The 18,600-nt window shown below is 40.4% G+C and overlaps 1 protein-coding gene across 1 annotated transcript in view; it reads right to left on the reverse strand.

Annotated features, from left to right (window-relative positions):
- Positions 1–18,600, reverse strand: part of LOC110456310 (serine/threonine-protein kinase ATR-like) — a gene marked incomplete at its 5' end in the record, with an annotated part of 46,979 nt that overhangs the window by 16,097 nt on the left and 12,282 nt on the right. Inside the window, 19 exons of the mRNA XM_021506961.1 lie at positions 1,045–1,113; positions 2,974–3,084; positions 3,327–3,534; positions 5,372–5,565; positions 5,885–6,007; positions 8,915–9,014; positions 9,348–9,481; positions 9,757–9,895; positions 10,522–10,637; positions 11,236–11,298; positions 11,870–12,111; positions 12,581–12,683; positions 13,085–13,266; positions 13,863–14,034; positions 14,916–15,053; positions 15,214–15,337; positions 16,510–16,652; positions 17,655–17,790; positions 18,466–18,554. Coding sequence (XP_021362636.1) covers positions 1,045–1,113; positions 2,974–3,084; positions 3,327–3,534; positions 5,372–5,565; positions 5,885–6,007; positions 8,915–9,014; positions 9,348–9,481; positions 9,757–9,895; positions 10,522–10,637; positions 11,236–11,298; positions 11,870–12,111; positions 12,581–12,683; positions 13,085–13,266; positions 13,863–14,034; positions 14,916–15,053; positions 15,214–15,337; positions 16,510–16,652; positions 17,655–17,790; positions 18,466–18,554 — 2,586 coding nt within the window. The remainder of the gene's footprint in view (positions 1–1,044; positions 1,114–2,973; positions 3,085–3,326; positions 3,535–5,371; positions 5,566–5,884; positions 6,008–8,914; positions 9,015–9,347; positions 9,482–9,756; positions 9,896–10,521; positions 10,638–11,235; positions 11,299–11,869; positions 12,112–12,580; positions 12,684–13,084; positions 13,267–13,862; positions 14,035–14,915; positions 15,054–15,213; positions 15,338–16,509; positions 16,653–17,654; positions 17,791–18,465; positions 18,555–18,600) is intronic.

Raw genomic sequence — 18,600 nt, forward strand, 5'->3', positions numbered from 1 at the left:
GGTTTGATGTAGCCCTTTGTACGAGGACTGAAACGATACATGTAACACCAATCTAGTGACAGGTTTGATGTAGCTCTTTGTACGAGGACTGAAACGATACATTGTAACACCAATCTAGTGACAAGTTTGATGTGGCCCTTTGTACGAGGACTGAAACGATACATTGTAACACCAATCTAGTGACAGGTTTGATGTAGCCCTTTGTAGGAGGACTGGCAATCTAGTGACATGTTTGACGTAGCCCTTTGTACGAGGACTGTAATGATACATTGTAACACCAATCTAGTGACAGGTTTGATGTAGCCCTTTGTACGAGGACTGAAACGATACATTGTAACACCAATCTAGTGACATGTTTGATGTGGCCCTTTGTACGAGGACTGAAACAATACATTGTAACACCAATCTAGTGATATGTTTGACGTAGCCCTTTGTACGAGGACTGTAACGATACATTGTAACACCACTCTAGTGACACGTTTGATGTAGCTCTTTGTACGAGGACTGAAACGATACATTGTAACACCAGTCTAGTGACAGGTTTGATGTAGCCCTTTGTACGAGGACTGTAACGATACATTGCAACACCAATCTAGTGACACGATTGATGTAGCCCTTTGTACGAGGACTGAAACGATACATTGTAACACCAATCTAGTGACACGTTTGATGCAGCTAGCCCTGACTAATAAATTATCGCAAATAATAAGGAGGATACAGCAGCTTTTAAATGTACATTCTTGGAATAAAATCAATATTTGTATTTGCTTGAGTCACTTTTTAAGATTTACTATATGACAAACAACAAAATATCTAAAAACAAATGCCATAATAAAAAAAAATCCCCTCTTATAATAGGCATGAGAAATAGTAAGATTTGAGAAATATTATATACATCATTGTAAAATGAACACAAATTACGGCAAAACCAATAATTTCTATGTGTCTGACCAGTAGCTATTCTTTGTGAATTGCCGATGGAATTTGTTTTTCTCGTAGTTCCGTAAGCAAAGATAAGCAGGACTTTAAAAAAATGCAGCTGACCTTCGACACTGCCATCAACATCCACATGCCTTGCTGAGGAAACTGGGCAAACAGACGAGCAATGATTTCCTGAAAGTACAACATTCCGATATACCAGACCCAGAGAGATTTTGTTTTCAAATTGCAAATTTTGTTTTCAAATTGCAAATATCAATCATCAAACTTTTAAGTAAAGACATTTATTTATACGACCTAAAAATAAAACAATCTTGAAGTTGAACATAAAACCATATGTTATCTTAATATAAAATGTCAAAACTTGATAGTTAAACATCTAGCCATCTAAACATGAAATATAAAAGCTTCAAAACCCAAAACACACACACGCACAACTGCATGATCATATCCTAACATATTGAAATACATCTGGCTGGGTGTGAGACAATATATTTACCCTGAACTGTTGAAATACATCTGGCGGGGTGTGAGACAATATGTTTGCCCTGAGCTGTTGAAATACATATGGCTGGGGGTGAGACAATATATTTACCCTGCGCTGCTGAAATACATCTGGCTGGGTGTAAGACAATATGTTTACCCTGGGCTGTTGAAATACATCTGGCTCGGTGTGAGACAATATATTTACCCTGTGCTGCTGAAATACATCTGGCTGGGGGTGAGAAAATATATTTACCCGGAGCTGTTGAAATACATCTTGCTGGGTGTGAGACAATATGTTTGCCCTGAGCTGTTGAAATACAACTGGCTGGGTGTGAGACAACCAATCTAATGACAGGTTTGATGTAGCCCTTTGTACGAGGCCTGAAACAATACATTGTAACACCAATCTAGAGACACGTTTGATGTAGCCCTTTGTACGAGGCCTGAAACAATACATTGTAACACCAATCTATTGTAACACCAATCTAGGGACAGGTTTGATGTAGCCCTTTGTACGAGGACTGTAATGATACATTGTAACACCAATCTATTGTAACACCAATCTAGTGCCAGGTTTGATGTAGCCCTTTGTAGGGCTACGTCAAACATGTCACTAGATTGGTGTTACAATAGATTGGTGTTACAATGTAGTGTTTCAGTCCTCGTACAAAGGGCTACATCAAACCTGGCACTAGATTGGTGTTACAATGTATTGTTTCAGGCCTCGTACAAAGGGCTACATCATACCTGTCACTAGATTGGTGTTACAATAATATATTGTCTCACACCCAGCCGGATGTATTTCAATATGTTAGGATATGATTATGCAGTTGTGCGTGTGTGTGGTTTGGGTTTTGAAGCTTTTATATTTCTAGAACAGTCACATGATGATAGGTAAGATGAATCTGGACTAAGATTAATGGGAGAGAGAAGAACAGTCACATGATGATAGGTAAGATGAATCTGGACTAAGATTAATGGGGGAGAGTAGAACAGTCACACGATGAAAGGTAAGATGAATCTGGACTAAGATTCATCTTACCTTTCATCGTGTGACTGTTCTACTCTCCCCCATTAATCTTAGTCCAGATTCATCTTACCTTTCATCGTGTGACTGTTCTACTCTCCCCCATTAATCTTAGTCCAGATTCATCTTACCTTTCCTTTACCGTTGTAGGTGTGACCTTACCATTGTAGGTGTGACCTGACTGTTGTAGGTGTGACCTTACCATTGTAGGTGGTGTGAGACAATATGTTTAACCTGAGCTGTTGAAATACATATGGCTGGGTGTGAGATAATATATTTACCCTGTGCTGCTGAAATACATCTGGCTGGGAGTGAGACAATATATTTACCCTGCGCTGCTGAAATACATCTGGCTGGGAGTGAGACAATATATTTACCCTGAGCTGCTGAAATACATCTGGCTGGGTGTGAGACAATATATTTACCCTGAGCTATTGAAATACATATGGCTGGGTGTGAGACAATATATTTACCCTGTGCTGCTGAAATACATCTGGCTGGGTGTGAGAAAATATATTTACCCGGAGCTGTTGAAATACATCTGGCTGGGTGTGACAGATCCGGGATGTCAGCTGTGAGAAGGCGGTGAACAACTGGTAGGGGGCTAACTGTTGTCCTAGACTGCACACCAACTGTAAAACAAAAATAATATATTTACATTTCTATAGTTTGTCATAATGCATCCTATACGCTAAGTGATATGTCCTACACTACACATCAACTGTTATATCAATACAATACTATTTCCAGTACTAAGTCTGTTAAGGCTGCTTCAATGCTGGTAGCATTAAAAAGGTGAAACTGACAATCCTCAAATCACAACTAGATGAACTTTGAGCTGCTAGGAGAAATTGACACAGTTCAAAATGTATACCTTATTGAGCTTGGCTAAAGTGGTTCTCATGATCTGAAGTTTGTGGGCAAGTTGCTGGTTTCGGGACACGTCCCTTTTCTCCATCTCGGCTACACTTGTGCCGAAGTCGAGCCACAGACTGAGGAGGCGCGGCAGGGACTGGTAGATGTATTGGTTACCGTACTGGAGGGACTGTCCGAAGGATTTCACCACATGGTGGATAAACTCTCTACAACAAAGGTACAGTATTTTGTTTTCAAAATTTATTGCATCAATTACATAACACAAAATTGTGCAACTGAAAGAGATGCCCGAAAAGTACCAATCAAGTTTCATGAAAAAATTGGCCAAAGAGGTAAGCAGTAGCACACTTGGGGAAAAAAACTGATGGAGAGAAAATCATGTAGCCCATTGTTATACTATATGTATAGGGGTACATGTATTCAGTTATATAAACACTGTGTGATGTAATATACTGTGTTATATGTCTTGTCTATGTCCTGTGTTTCCTGCCACCATTAACACTGTATGTAAGGTCCCGGGGCCCTAGGTCGCAGGTCTGCATTACTCTACTGACGCCCTGCAATATACGTCAGTACTGAACATTACTTATAATATACTACACAAAGCTGTTCCCGGTATATATTACTGTATAAGATTATCAATAATAATATAAACATGTAACACATTTTGCTGTTGTTCCGTTCCTTGTCTATATTCTGATGTTTGCCCTATGTGAGATGTCTCACATATCAAGTTAATTTTATTGTCTTGTAGGTTTTATTTGTCCCTTTTCTTCATGTCAATTAATAAAGAAAACCAAATCTATATGGAGTTTGTGTGTTTAATCCAACAACCCAAGGCTACAATCAGAAAAGGGGCAATGTTGTAGGTGCAACCTTACTGTTGTAGGTGTGACCTTACCATTGTATATGTGACCTCACTCTTACAGGTGTGTGACCTTACTGTTTTTGGTTTGAACTCTCCTTTGTAGGTGTGACCTCACTCTTACAGGTGTGACCTTTTTGTTGTAGGTGTAACCTTACCGTTGTATGTGTGACCTTACTCTTACAGGTTTGACCTTTTTGTTGTAGGTGTGACCTTACCGTTGTATGCGTGACCTCACTCTTACAGGTGTGACCTTACTGTTGTATGTGTGACCTTACCGTTGTAGGTGTGACCTGACTGTTGTAGGTGTGACCTTACCGTTGTAGGTGTGACTTTACCGTTGTAGGTGTGACCTTACTGTTGTAGGTGTGACCTGACCGTTGTAGTTTTGACCTTACTGTTGTAGTTTTGACCTTACTGTTGTAGGTGTGACCTTACTGTTGTAGGTGTGACCTTACCGTTGTAGGTGTGACCTTACCGTCGTAGGTGTGACCTTACCGTCGTAGGTGTGACCTTACCATTGTAGGTGTGACCTTACTGTCGTAGGTGTGACCTTACTGTCGTAGGTGCGCCCTTACTGTCGTAGGTGTGACCTTACTGTCGTAGGTGTGACCTTACTGTCGTAGGTGTGACCTTATTGTTGTAGGTGTGACCTTACCGTTGTAGGTGTGACCTTACCGTGTAAGGTGTGACCTGACTGTTGTAGGTGTGACCTTACTGTTGTAGTTTTGACCTTACTGTTGTAGGTGTGACCTTACCGTTGTAGGTGTGACCTTACAGTGTTAGGTGTGACCTGACTGTTGTAGGTGTGACCTTACCATTGTAGTTTTGACCTTACTGTTGTAGGTGTGACCTTACTGTTGTAGGTGTGACCTTACCGTTGTAGGTGTGACTTTACCATTGTAGGTGTGACCTGACTGTTGTAGGTGTGACCTTACCGTTGTAGTTTCGACCTTACTGTTGTAGGTGTGACCTTACTGTTGTAGGTGTGACCTTACCGTTGTAGGGGTGACCTTACCGTGTTAGGTGTGACCTGACTGTTGTAGGTGTGACCTTACCGATGTAGTTTTGACCTTACTGTTGTAGGTGTGACCTTACCGTTGTAGGTGTGACCTTACCGTTGTAGGTGTGACCTTACCATTGTAGGTGTGACCTTACCGTTGTAGGTGTGACCTTACCGTTGGCGAGAAGGATCAGGTTTGTCCTTGTCCTCCAGCAGAGTGGTCATGATCTTGTCGTAATACTTTGCCAAGTGGAAATGTCCGTCCTCCCAGTCTGGGTAGACGTCTGTCACTTCTTTGTACTGCTTCAAGATCACGTTACTCTCCATCTTAGATGTTTCTTCACTGTAGCACCCGTACAACAGCAATGCCTGTAGGTTAAAGATCAACTAGATTAACACTTACCATTGTGGTTATCTGCATAAATCTTACCTGAAAATTATGTTTTTAAGCATTCAAATCATTGTTAGAGTAATCTCCTGGTTAACTTGTTAACCTTACATTTTGTCCCACACACTAAATTTCCCAAAAGAGGTGGTCTATCAATGTTTCAATATAGCAGAAATTACCAACTGCTACACACCATATATGGATTGAAAAGTGCCTACTGCTCTGCCATGATGAAATGTTCCAAAACACAGTTCTTACACTCCTACAAGTTAAGCTGTTAAGCTATTGAAATTTTTGTACCTTGGCATATGTCTTGCGTTTGTTGTCCGTCTGTGCTGAACCGTCCAGTTTCAATTTGGAAACATCCTCAAAATGGACGGACATTCCTCGCTCCAGACACAAGATGGCTTGGTCTTTTTCTCCCTGATAAACATAAATATAAAAGTTAGGCAAAGAAAATGTCGGGATGTAGTGAGCTTAATGATTGTTGTTATGGTCCAAATTCATGTACCTTCCCTTCCTATCCATCAACTATCATCATGTGACTGTTCTACTCTCTCCCATTAATCTTAGTCCAGATTCATCTTACCTATCACCATGTGACTGTTCTACTCTCTCCCATTAATCTTAGTCCAGATTCATCTTACCTTTCATCATGTGACTGTTCTACTCTCCCCCATTAATCTTAGTCCAGATTCATCTTACCTTTCATCATGTGACTGTTCTACTCTCCCCCATTAATCTTAGTCCAGATTCATCTTACCTATCATCATGTGACTGTTCTACTCTCTCCCATTAATCTTAGTCCAGATTCATCTTACCTTTCATCATGTGACTGTTCTACTCTCCCCCATTAATCTTAGTCCAGATTCATCTTACCTATCATCATGTGACTGTTCTACTCTCTCCCATTAATCTTAGTCCAGATTCATCTTACCTTTCATCATGTGACTGTTCTACTCTCCCCCATTAATCTTAGTCCAGATTCATCTTACCTATCATCATGTGACTGTTCTACTCTCTCCCATTAATCTTAGTCCAGATTCATCTTACCTTTCATCATGTGACTGTTCTACTCTCCCCCATTAATCTTAGTCCAGATTCATCTTACCTATCATCATGTGACTGTTCTACTCTCTCCCATTAATCTTAGTCCAGATTCATCTTACCTTTCATCATGTGACTGTTCTACTCTCCCCCATTAATCTTAGTCCAGATTCATCTTACCTATCATCATGTGACTGTTCTACTCTCTCCCATTAATCTTAGTCCAGATTCATCTTACCTTTCATCATGTGACTGTTCTACTCTCCCCCATTAATCTTAGTCCAGATTCATCTTACCTATCATCATGTGACTGTTCTACTCTCTCCCATTAATCTTAGTCCAGATTCATTTTACCTATCATCATGTGTGACTGTTCTACTCTCTCCCATTAATCTTAGTCCAGATTCATCCTACCTATCATCATGTGACTGTTCTTCTCGCTCCCATTAATCTTAGTCCAGATGCATCTTACCTTTCATCATGTGACGGTTCTACTCGCTCCCATTAATCTAGTCCAGATTCATCTTACCTCTCATCATGTGACTGTTCTACTATCTCCCATTAATCTTAGTCCAGATTCATCTTACCTTTCATCATGTGACTGTTCTACTCGCTCCCATTAATCTAGTCCAGATTCATCTTACCTTTCCCTCTAACATTAGCACATTTTTTAAATAATGTTTACAGCTTTGAATTCAAGCTAGTTTTTGTCAGGAAAATAATAATTTCACAGTATAGAGTTCATGGAAAAGAGTTCTCCTTCAACCTAGTGAATCATTCTAACTTTCTATTGTGTATCATCTCTGTTACAGGTCTGTGGTATGATCTACAATCTTAACGAGAGTACCGTGGGGCGGAACAATATACGCCCGTCGAATGCCATATAGTGTACATGGTATTTACTTTTTTACATAGAGAATAATACATGCCTTTTTCCATATCACACCCAGTATCAACTTGAGACTGCAAGATCACCCTGAGGGCTGATATTGGTCGAGGGTTGATACTGGGTGTGATGTGGGAAAAGGCATGTTTTATTCTGTTTATTACATACTTACTAATAAAAGCTACTATCCTATGATCTATTTTTCTTTTGAAATATTGAAAAACGGAAAATTTCCAAAGAGGGTGTGATACAGGTTTTGCGAGCTGATTACGGAGAGGGCTGATACGGGTTTTGGGGTGTGATACGGCGGGGGCTGATACAGATTTTGGGGTGTGATACGGCGAGGGCTGATATGGGTTAGAGGAATTGTGTCGTACCGCATATACAAAAAATCTGTATTTATTAGTAAGAATGTAATAAATTGAAATAAGATCTGCATAATTCTAAGAGTGGTTAGCTGACATGCTATAAAAAATGTAGGAGAAAATCTCCGGACAAAAAAATAAAATACTGAAATGAACAAAGGGCAATAACTTTTGGAAATTTTTTCGAATCAAAATTCTTTTTAAGGGAGACACAATTTCAAATTATAATGTATACCAAGTTTTAAAGAGATCGGTCGAAAACTGTAGGAGAAGATTGCCAGACAAACAAAAGTTTATGCCGGCTGGCCGGACAGACGACGCCATACCATAATACTCCCGTCAAATTTGACGGGTGTATAAAAACAGATGTAGCATTTTAAAACAATTCTTCTGCAAAATGTGTGAAAAAGAACACTGCGTCGAAAATAACCCAGTATACAGTATCTTCCTCCACTAATTGAACCGATTCCTGCACTATTCTCCCCTTCTAACCTTAGGCTAGTTTAGAAAAGTTTATTTTCTAACCTTAGGCTAGTTTAGAAAAGTTTATTTTCTGAGGATACTAAGTGACACTAGCTGTCACTTAGTATCCTCAGAAAATAAACGTTAGCTACCTCTTTCCTCCCCCACACATCAACTTACCTTGGTCCACAGCCACTCGGCCCTCTCCAGGAATACCCCCACAAATCTTCTTACCTTGGTCAACAGCCATTCAGCCCTCTCCAGGAGCACCCCCACACATCTACCTACCTTGGTCCACAGCCACTCATGATCAGCCCTCTCCAGGAACACCCCCACACATCTACCTACCTTGGTCCACAGCCACTCAGCCCGCTCCAGGAACACCCCCACACATCTACCTCCCTTGGTCCACAGCCACTCAGCCCTCTCCTGGAACACCCTCACACATCTACCTACCTTGGTCCACAGCCACTCAGCCCTCTCCAGGAACACCCCCTCACATCTACCTACCTTGGTCCACAGCCACTCATGATCAGCCCTCTCCAAGAACACCCACACATATCTACCTACCTTGGTCCACAGCCACTCAGCCCTCTCCAGGAACACTTGGGGTAGATTGTAGTCACTGGCCTGGAGTAGACAGCTAAACGCTGTCTGTAGATGGCCTGCTCTGTAGAAGCAAAGTAAATCTTAAATTTAATTTCCATATATATAGTGTGTCTAACTGTAGAGGACTTGACTTTGAGTTATGTGGACAATACACTGCCACAAGTGATCTGTAAAGATAAACTTGAATTTATTGACCTTGAACTATGGAGGCGCTCAAGAGCCACCAGTGACCTATGGAGATGACCTCTAAAATTACTGACCTTTGAACTATTCTAACACTTCAGAGCCAGTGACCCACACTGCATGATGACATTGACTTCTATTGACCTTTCGAGCTATTCCGGCACTCCAGACTCACAAGTGACCTATGGAGATGACCTTTACAAGTACTGACCTTTGAGCTATTCGAGCACTCCACAGCCACCAGTGGCCTATTTCCTGGTCCACCTCTTGACCTGAGGTCTGCTGCGCAAGAGTAAATAGAATCCTCCGTAGGGTCAAAACCGGCTCTTGTATCCGAAAAGAACACTGAAATGAAGCAACACAATTCATTTGGAGTACAGCTTAAACGGTTGTGAAATAGCTGCAAAGTTTACAAAATCAAAGCAAGAACAAAAACTGTGGAAGAGACCCTAAATGTAATTGTCCTTCTGGCAAAACTGTTGCATTTCTTTCTTCTGTTTCATCCCCCCAAAAAAATGTATACAGTAAACAGCATTGAATAGTGTTGATTAAGATATAAGCTGAAAACTTAGACCAGTTTATCACATGAATCAAAGCTTGACTTGATCTTTTTAACTTACCTGCATAACTTGTAGACGAGATTCCCACTGGCGAAGCAGGTCAGCTGTGGCATGTTTGCTGGCAGTGGAGCCGCTGTCCTCCGTGTGAAGGTCCATCAGCTCACCTACACTCTCCTCTATCTCGCTTAGCATGTGTAGTCTGTGGGCACAACAATACGGAAAGGTGAGAACATCTGCCCTCTCAAAGTAATGTGAATATAAATAAAAATAATTTACTAACAAATTGTTTAAATATTGTACAGCACTGCGCAGGCATTATGTCCCCCTCTCAGTGCATGGGTTGCGCATCATTGATCGTACCTTATAAACAGTATCAAATTAAAGTAGTAGAGCCAAGGTCGTATCAGTTATAAGTGTGTCAATCAGTCGGGCACTTCGCTCCGAGTATGGATACCAAACACTATGCAGGGTGATTGGTATCAAATATGTAAATATCAGGGGAGGGGTTCCAATTACAACAAAGCTCAGGCATCAAATGTAAGCTGGTGATTCCTGAGCTGTTTTGTGATTTGAACCCCCTCCCCTTATATTATAAGCAGAATGTATATTTACAGGGTTAAAATATGTTTCCCAGACCTTGTAACATATGTGGGCATCAAATTTGACAGAACAGTGACTCTAAAGCAGTTATCAGATATACCTTATTTGTGTACCTGTTGGTATGTTCCACACTCTATAGTTGGGTGTGTGTGAGCCTACCTCATTAATTATTCATATCCCAAGTGGTATGGTCTATGCTCCATACTTGTCTCTGTGTGACCCTACCTTGTTATATATTCGTACCCCCGATGGTACGATCCGGTCTCCATACTGGCTGCGGACAGGGGTGCCATCTGGTCACGTCTCACAATCTGTAGCTGTTTACGCAGTTGCTCAGATTTCTAAAACCAAACATCAGATAGACATCACCTCCGAATGTTCCTTTAACTAAAACTTTCGATGATGTTTCGCTGTATACATTTCTGTCAGTTCAAAGATTCAGAATGAACAAGTGAATGCCATAATAAACATTTTACAAATCCAGACAAATACAGAATCAGAACACAACAAATGCTCACGAGTTTGTTCACAGGTTGAAGGCTGCAGCAGATACCTGAACATTCGTGGTCATGACTTGAACATGTGTTTGTATTTAAACATTCAGGCACATTATCACAGAAAGTTGATGGACTAACTTGATTCTGGCATGCCGGTCGCCACCGGGAAGGCGGCACTACCACTTGATACACAATTATGCCCCTGAAGTCACGTGAATTCGGCACGTGCCATTGGATAAGAAGTTTTGCCGGACTGGAGAGACAATGTGACTTGTGTTGGCCATATTGCGTGTATGTAGTATGCCGCCGGAAAGCACAAACCCGGCATGACTGGCACATCAGAATCAAGTATGCCCTTAGTTTGAACATATGAGCTTGTACTTAGTATATATTCAAGTTGGTCACCAACCCGTGTCACACAGTACTGTCATGTTATAATTACCCTATCTTTTGCCGCCATTAAAATCTTCCCGATACCCACAGCCCAGTTCCTACTGCTTTTGTCCTGCAAAAATAATGTAAATAATTACTGATAACATTATGGTACAATATTTTTAATCAGTGTGGATTAAGTGGTAATAAACGGACAGTGAGCATTGTCAGTCAACACCAGACAAATTAAGTACAGATTGTAAGGTCATGTAACTCCGATGCAATATCTGAACGTAGTAGCCTTGCTTAAATCTGATATTTTAAAGTTTTTGAACGTAGAAGGGCCGAATTGATTAAATCATAAGCCAAAGGTACATAAAATAAAATGTAGAAAGCTCAAAACAAGCACTTAAATTGTCAGATCTAAGTATGTGGAAAATTAGGGGAAAATGTAACATGACAATGATTACAGGAAACACAAGGGTAGTTATGTTGTTTTAAGAACATTTTTCTAATCAGAATCATAATATTGAAATTATATTTTGATTGGGTTTGCATTTCTCTTGAATCTGTTATAGGTTTTTCTTTGAGAACGATATTACTTGGAAGTAGGCAAGATTACCGACCATCGACAAAGGTTTGCATACAAGAAGAATGCTGTTAATGAAGCTCTCCTGTATGTATTAATGCTATCATGAACTTACAGACTTGATACAGCTCTCCAGTTTCGACCAGTTGCCCAATCTCCATGCTGACTCCACCATGTATGCGTTGAGGTGATGAGCCCAGTCGGGTTTCTCAGCGACGGCCCCCGTGGCGTGGAGCAAGGCCTTGCTGTGTTCTCCCAGTTCAATCAAGTTACGCAGTAGCCCCTGGTGGTGAACTACATTGTCAGCCTCACTCTGGATTGCTTTCTCATAGCACGCCTGGGCACACTGATGCTGACCTGGAGATAACAACATTTCAACCCTTTACAAGCTAGAACACCGACAGGTCAGCAAGGGCCCTCCCATGTGTTTGACCATTCCCTTCCCCATCCTCCACCAGCCTCTTAGTCTTTTTTAGTAACAGTGACCTGACACTTGAGAATTGTTTAACCCCTTTTGCACACCTATATATTACAATGCATCACCATGTCAAATTTCAAAAAGATTAATCATTTGGAATCTGAGATAATCTCTGGAAAAAAGTACTTAAGGGCAGACAGACAAATGGACATCATGATTACTATAGGGTAATCACATCTCCAATACACAACCCTAATAATAAACACTTCAAACCCTTAACAAACAATTTTTTTTTTTTTCAAATTCGAGCTCTACCCTGACTACCATGTATACGTTGTGTCCCTACCCAGACTACCATGTATACGTTGTGTCCCTACCCTGACTACCATGTATACGTTGTGTCCCTACCTTGACTTTCATGTATGAGAATCTGCTCTGTCAATGTTGGAGCCAATCTAATTGCGGCCACACCTAGCACTCCATCAGGCTCATCTAGAGCAACGTACAACTTCTGAAATATAATATAACATACAGTCTGTAAACACATTATCACATACAGCCAGTAAATAGAGTCATATACAGCCAGTAAATATAGTAACATACAGCCAGGAAATATAGTCATATACAGCCAGTAAATATAGTCATATACAGCCAGTAAATATAGACATATACAGCCAGTAAATATAGTCACATACAGCCAGTAAATATAGTCATATACAGCCAGTAAATATAGTCATATACAGCCAGTAAATATAGACATATACAGCCAGTAAATATAGTCACATACAGCCAGTAAATATAGTCACATACAGCCTGAAGTAACAACAATCATTAATATACAAGTGTTTAATAGCTGTCTACATTCTTAAATATCATTCAATATTCAATATCATGTAGTCTTTGACTAATTACCTGCATAAAGTTAAGATGTTCTTGGATATTGTGGCCCTTGCTAGACAAAAACTGCTCGAAATGCATAAGAGCACGAGTGTAAGCTTTGCAGTTATAACAAGCGTCTGCCAGCAGGTCCTGGTCAATCACCTGACGGAACGCCTGGATAGCTTTGTACGTAGAATCAGCATGGCACACAGGCACTGTCAATAAAAAGGTTAAGGTCACAGCTACTCAGGAACTCCAAAATTACAAAACCAAGCACCATTTCCTTTATATATAGTCAAGCCTGTATTCAGAGACCACCTTCTAGAAGACCATAAGGTGGTCTCTGATTCCAGTTGTTCTTTCAGTACAGGTTCAGTTTACATGTAACTAACTGCAACAGGAATTTTTATAAGTTGTTCCTAAACACAGGTGGTCTCTTAATAGAGGTGGTCTCTCAAGTCAATTTTCAAAACTTTTTCCCTGTGACATTGAATGTTGGCTAAGGTCATTTATTCAGACAAACTTTCACCTAGCAAGCTACAGGCTGACTATCATACCTCTAGCCCCCTGGCTATTAAGCAGCTAAGTTAGGTAGGAATGTGATTAGGGACTGGAAAAAAGGAGGAAATCAAATTCAAAAAGGAGGAAAACATCTAAACTTTTTAACGTGTGAGAAAAATAGGAGAAAAAGAAGAAATACTCTAAAAAAAAAAGGAAGAAACATATCCCTGTTTAAGATTAGAGCAAATTTGATCCTTGTGACCTTGAATATGGGTTGTGGTAATTAATGTTGATGCATTTCCATGCTGACCTTTGGTGTGAGGGTCAACTCCCTTGACCTGTGGCATGACGTGCATCCATCTGGTGAGGTAGTCGAGCACAGAGAAGATTGTCTGGGTACTCAGGTGGTGAAGGTTGGCTGTCTTCTGCTTGGAATCTGGTCTCTTGGCCTGATTGAGGACCTCTGTTATCTCATTGTGGATCTGAAAAAGTAGTCCAGTATCGATACACCAAGAGTACGTTAAATCAGTGATGTCAGCATGTCACTTGTCATCATTCAAGAATCCCTGTCCCACTGCGCTGCTGTGGTTAATATTGAAACCTTCCCTAATTTCATTTTGGGTTTAACTTTATTGCAATATTGGGCGTGGACCAAATAACTCTGTGACTTAGAGAGGGAGCTCGAGTATAACAGTCTAAAGTCTGTGGTTTCGAATCCCGGCAAAACCCACTAAATGCTTACGCTCAGAAAACTGTTGTTGATCATATTTTGTTCATTTCATCTTTATTATCTTTTCATAAAGGACCAACAAACTAAGAATTTCTTTACGTGCCTGTAAAAACAGTTTCCAACGCATAGTTACAGCTTTTGACAGTGGTTATTGGATCCTTCCTGAAAATGTATGCTTATTTACTTTAGTTGATTTAATTAATATTTACAAGGTGCAAGTATGCAAGCTCTTGTCCTATTTATAACACCGTGACTTATTGTTTTAATGAATGTCTACTTGTCTGACTGGGGTTAGGGGTCACCCTTTTTTTTTTAAATTGCATAGCGGTCAGTGGTCAATGCATGGATGACCAATGAGTCTCCCACATATGGAATTTCCCTCCTGTACAAGACATGAGCCCACGAGGGCATTGGACCTCTATGCTTTGTAATGGAACACAGAATTGTTTTGGCACAGTTGTTCCCCTTGGACAAAGACCCTCTTCCCTATGAAGAGGGCCTTGAAGCCATGCAATAAGTTTGTAAACTGATTGAGGATATGTGGGTCATCTATCATTCAAAGAGAAAGTAGGAGTTACAACGTTAACTATACCGACATAGCTTAATCTGTCAAAATATCATACAATAACTTACACCTGTGATGTCGTCTGGAGTGCCATCCCTGAGAACCTGTAGAACAACGTAAGGCAGGATGTAGAGGGCCAGGTTCCCGTTGTGTTTGATGACAGCACTACAGGACAGGAAGACTTCACGGGCAAACCCTTTCTTTACCTGAAACAAAACGAACACTCATTTCACTAACCGACCGACTTCCTCTCCTCCAACACCCTTCCCCCGTTTATCTACAACAACTTTACCTTTTCTAAAATAGATGGCAGATAGCCTATCCAAATGCTGACCTCATGTGACCTTGACATTGGCTTGAACTTACCTTTGATGACAAGTAGCCTGTCCAGGTGCTGACCCAATTTTCAAAGTTGTGTCCCTTCTCGCTGCAGTAAATGGGTGTGACCTGTTTTGACCAGTCATGCTTGGTAGAATTGGTCAGTGCATATCTACAAGTGATAAACAATTAATCAATAAAATCATAAAACTAGGGCAAAAAATTCCGAAAAAAGATGTAAAACTACATTTGTTGTATTAGCAGTCTGGTAAATGTAGCTTTGTTCAACAATTCATATATCTTTTATAATTTTAAACAAGAGGCCCAGAGGGCCTGTATCGCTCACCTGGATATCTAAGCAATCATGGCAAAATATTCTCCAAATGAGATCCAAGGGAACATGCCAGACCCCAAGGCCAATCCTTGAAGCATATCTGTATTCGATTTTTCATGCCGAGCAATTTTATGTATGGTTATGGGGTGGGGATCTCAACTGTTTCCAAGCTGTCACTCAGAAACTAGGTCCCTACGGTTGTGGCCAGATCCCAGGGTCAATTCTAATATCATGACTGCATTTGTCTCTTTTTGCCTAGCGTTTGTATATATAGTTTTGGGGTGGGGATCTCAACCGTTTCAAAGTTATGACCCAGGGGTTAAGTCTCCAAGGGTGGGGCAGTCCCCTAGTGCCATCCTGGAAGCAAATGTGCATTCTTCTCTTTATACTCAGCAATTGTATATATGGTTATATGGTGGGGATCTCAACCATTTCCAAGTAATAAACTTTTTTTGGGCCCACCCCTTAGCCCGGGGGTCAGCCCAACCATTTGTACAATTTTGAATCCCTGCCTCCCATGAATGCTTCCCACCAAATATGATCGATATCCATGGCATAGTTCTAGAGAAGTCGCTTAAAGAAATATAGCCAAATTGCCCCCTTTTTGCCCCCCCCCCCACTATTTGTACAATTTTGAATACCCACCACATAGGGATGCTTCCAGTCAAATATGGTTGATATCCATCCCTTTGTTCCTGAGAAGAAGTTGCTTAAAGCAATATAGCCAAATTGCCCCCTTTTTGCCCTGCCCCTCAGCCCCCTGGGGATCAGCCCCACCATTTGTACAATTTTGATTCCCCACTACCTAGAGATGCTATCAGTCAAATTTAGTTATATTCCAATCAGTGGTTAGGAAGAAGAAGTCGTTTAAACAAATTGTTGACGGATGGACGCGGACGCCACGGTATGGCATAAGCTCACCTTGGTCCTTCGGACCCAATGAGCTAATCTTAATAGGCTGAAGTCTGTGAATATTTCTAAATGATTTTCTGAACTACTTTTAAACTTACTTGGAGCTGAGGAATGGAATGAGAATCTCCTGGACATGATCAGGGAACCTTTTCCAGATACGGCCAGAGTTTCGGTCACTAGTCTTCGGCTCCGTTATTTTGTAGGTTTTCAGCAGTTCTTGTAAGGCAAATGCAGCTGTGTCCTGGAAGTACAAATCGTTAATAATACTACAATGTTCAGAATCATTCTCCCAGTATCAATGACCTTTTTAGTATATACTGTTTCATGAGAACAATTAAACTATATAATCTATCACAATGGACAGATAAATGGGTCAGACTGAAGCATTAAACTGTATCCAAACCCAGGCTATGTAACAAGAAATTCACTTAGAGAAAGACAGTTGAGTCAAGACAGATTTATCTGTAGTTTAAGTAAACAGGGAGTGAGAAGTCCACCTTACCTGTATTCTGAACTTACCTGTATTCTAGTATTCTATTCTAGACTTAGCTGTATTCTGCATTCTAGACTTACCTGTATTCTAGTATTCTATTCTAGACTTAGCTGTATTCTGCATTCTAGACTTACCTGTATTCTAGTATTCTATTCTAGACTTAGCTGTATTCTATATTCTAGACTTACCGGTATTCTGAACTTACCTGTATTCTAGTATTCTATTCTAGACTTAGCTGTATTCTATATTCTAGACTTACCGGTATTCTGAACTCACCTGTATTCTAGACTTACCTGTATTCTGGACTTACCTGTATTCCAGATTTACCGGTATTCTAGACTTATGTGACTTACTTGTATTCCAGACTTACCTGTATTTCTAGACTTACCTGTATTCTGAACTTACCTGTATTCTAGACTTACTTGTATTCTAGACTTACCTGTATTCTGAACTTACCTGTATTCTGGACTTACCTGTACTCTAGACTTACCTGTATTCTGAACTTACCTGTATTCCATACTTACCTGTATTCTGAACTTACCTGTAGACTTACCTGTATTCTGAACTAACCTGTATTCTGGACTTACTTGTATTCTAGACTTACCTGGACTTACCTGTTTTCTGAGCTTACCTGTATTCTAGGCTTACCTGTATTCTGGACTCACCTGTAATCTAGACTTACCTGTATTCTAGGCTTACCTGTATTCTAGGCTTACCTGTATTCTGGACTCACCTGTAATCTAGACTTACCTGTATTCTGGACTCTGGAGCAGCAAGGAAGGCATTGATCACTTCATTGATAAGGCCAACAGCAAAATTGTCCTCTTCTATATTTGCGTGGAAGTTGGCAAAGTCTCTTTTGGGGTTGTTACACATTAACTCCAACCTGTAGGAAACATGCTATATCGTTACTGAAACACTTCATTTAGCCAGGCAAAAAGCACGAGAAAAGGACTTAGTGGGAATATACTAGGCAAGATTCAGCCCAAGAAAATATTTATTTAAAAACTTCAATAGACTATAAGCAGCCTCAGGTATTACTCCAACTCGCTAAACTACCGCACACTCATTAAATACAGTAATAGGCGTATTTTAGGGAACTCAAAATTTAGCACATTATCAAATTTTAACAGATTTCCAATCGAAGAAAATCAAAGGAATATCGCAATCCTGTTCAAATCATACTCCTGGGGTGGGTCAACATCAGAATTTGCATACCGTCAAAATAAAACCCCATATAGTTCAAACCCCATATAGTTCCAATAAGCATTTATATGATTTCCATTTTACCCCCTCCCCAAGGGAGAATATATGACCATGGGTGATGATATTCACTATTTTATAAAGCACCTGACACCTTTCCATCCATGAAAAGTAATTGATTCTAGGCTTACTGGGTCTGAAGATGGTTTTAGAAATTTCAGATGATTTGACCCATTTAACAAAGGGATCCCATAGTTTACATGATTCTTTGCCTCAGATGACTTTAAATTGTAATAACGACGTTATCCTGTTCCAATAGTCATTGAAGCCTATGTATATGAGGAATATTTTTGCATACCTGCCTGGGTCTATGGCACCCAACTCTCCAATACATTCTGCATAAAGGCACTGGGACCGTGGATCTGTCTCCCTACATCCTTGCAGGAGCTGTAGCAAATTAAAGACACATAATTTCTGTTAACGTTTACATAAC

Source organism: Mizuhopecten yessoensis, unplaced genomic scaffold (genome assembly GCF_002113885.1).
Source record: "Mizuhopecten yessoensis strain PY_sf001 unplaced genomic scaffold, ASM211388v2 scaffold8657, whole genome shotgun sequence".
In the NCBI taxonomy this organism is placed as follows: domain Eukaryota; kingdom Metazoa; phylum Mollusca; class Bivalvia; order Pectinida; family Pectinidae; genus Mizuhopecten; species Mizuhopecten yessoensis.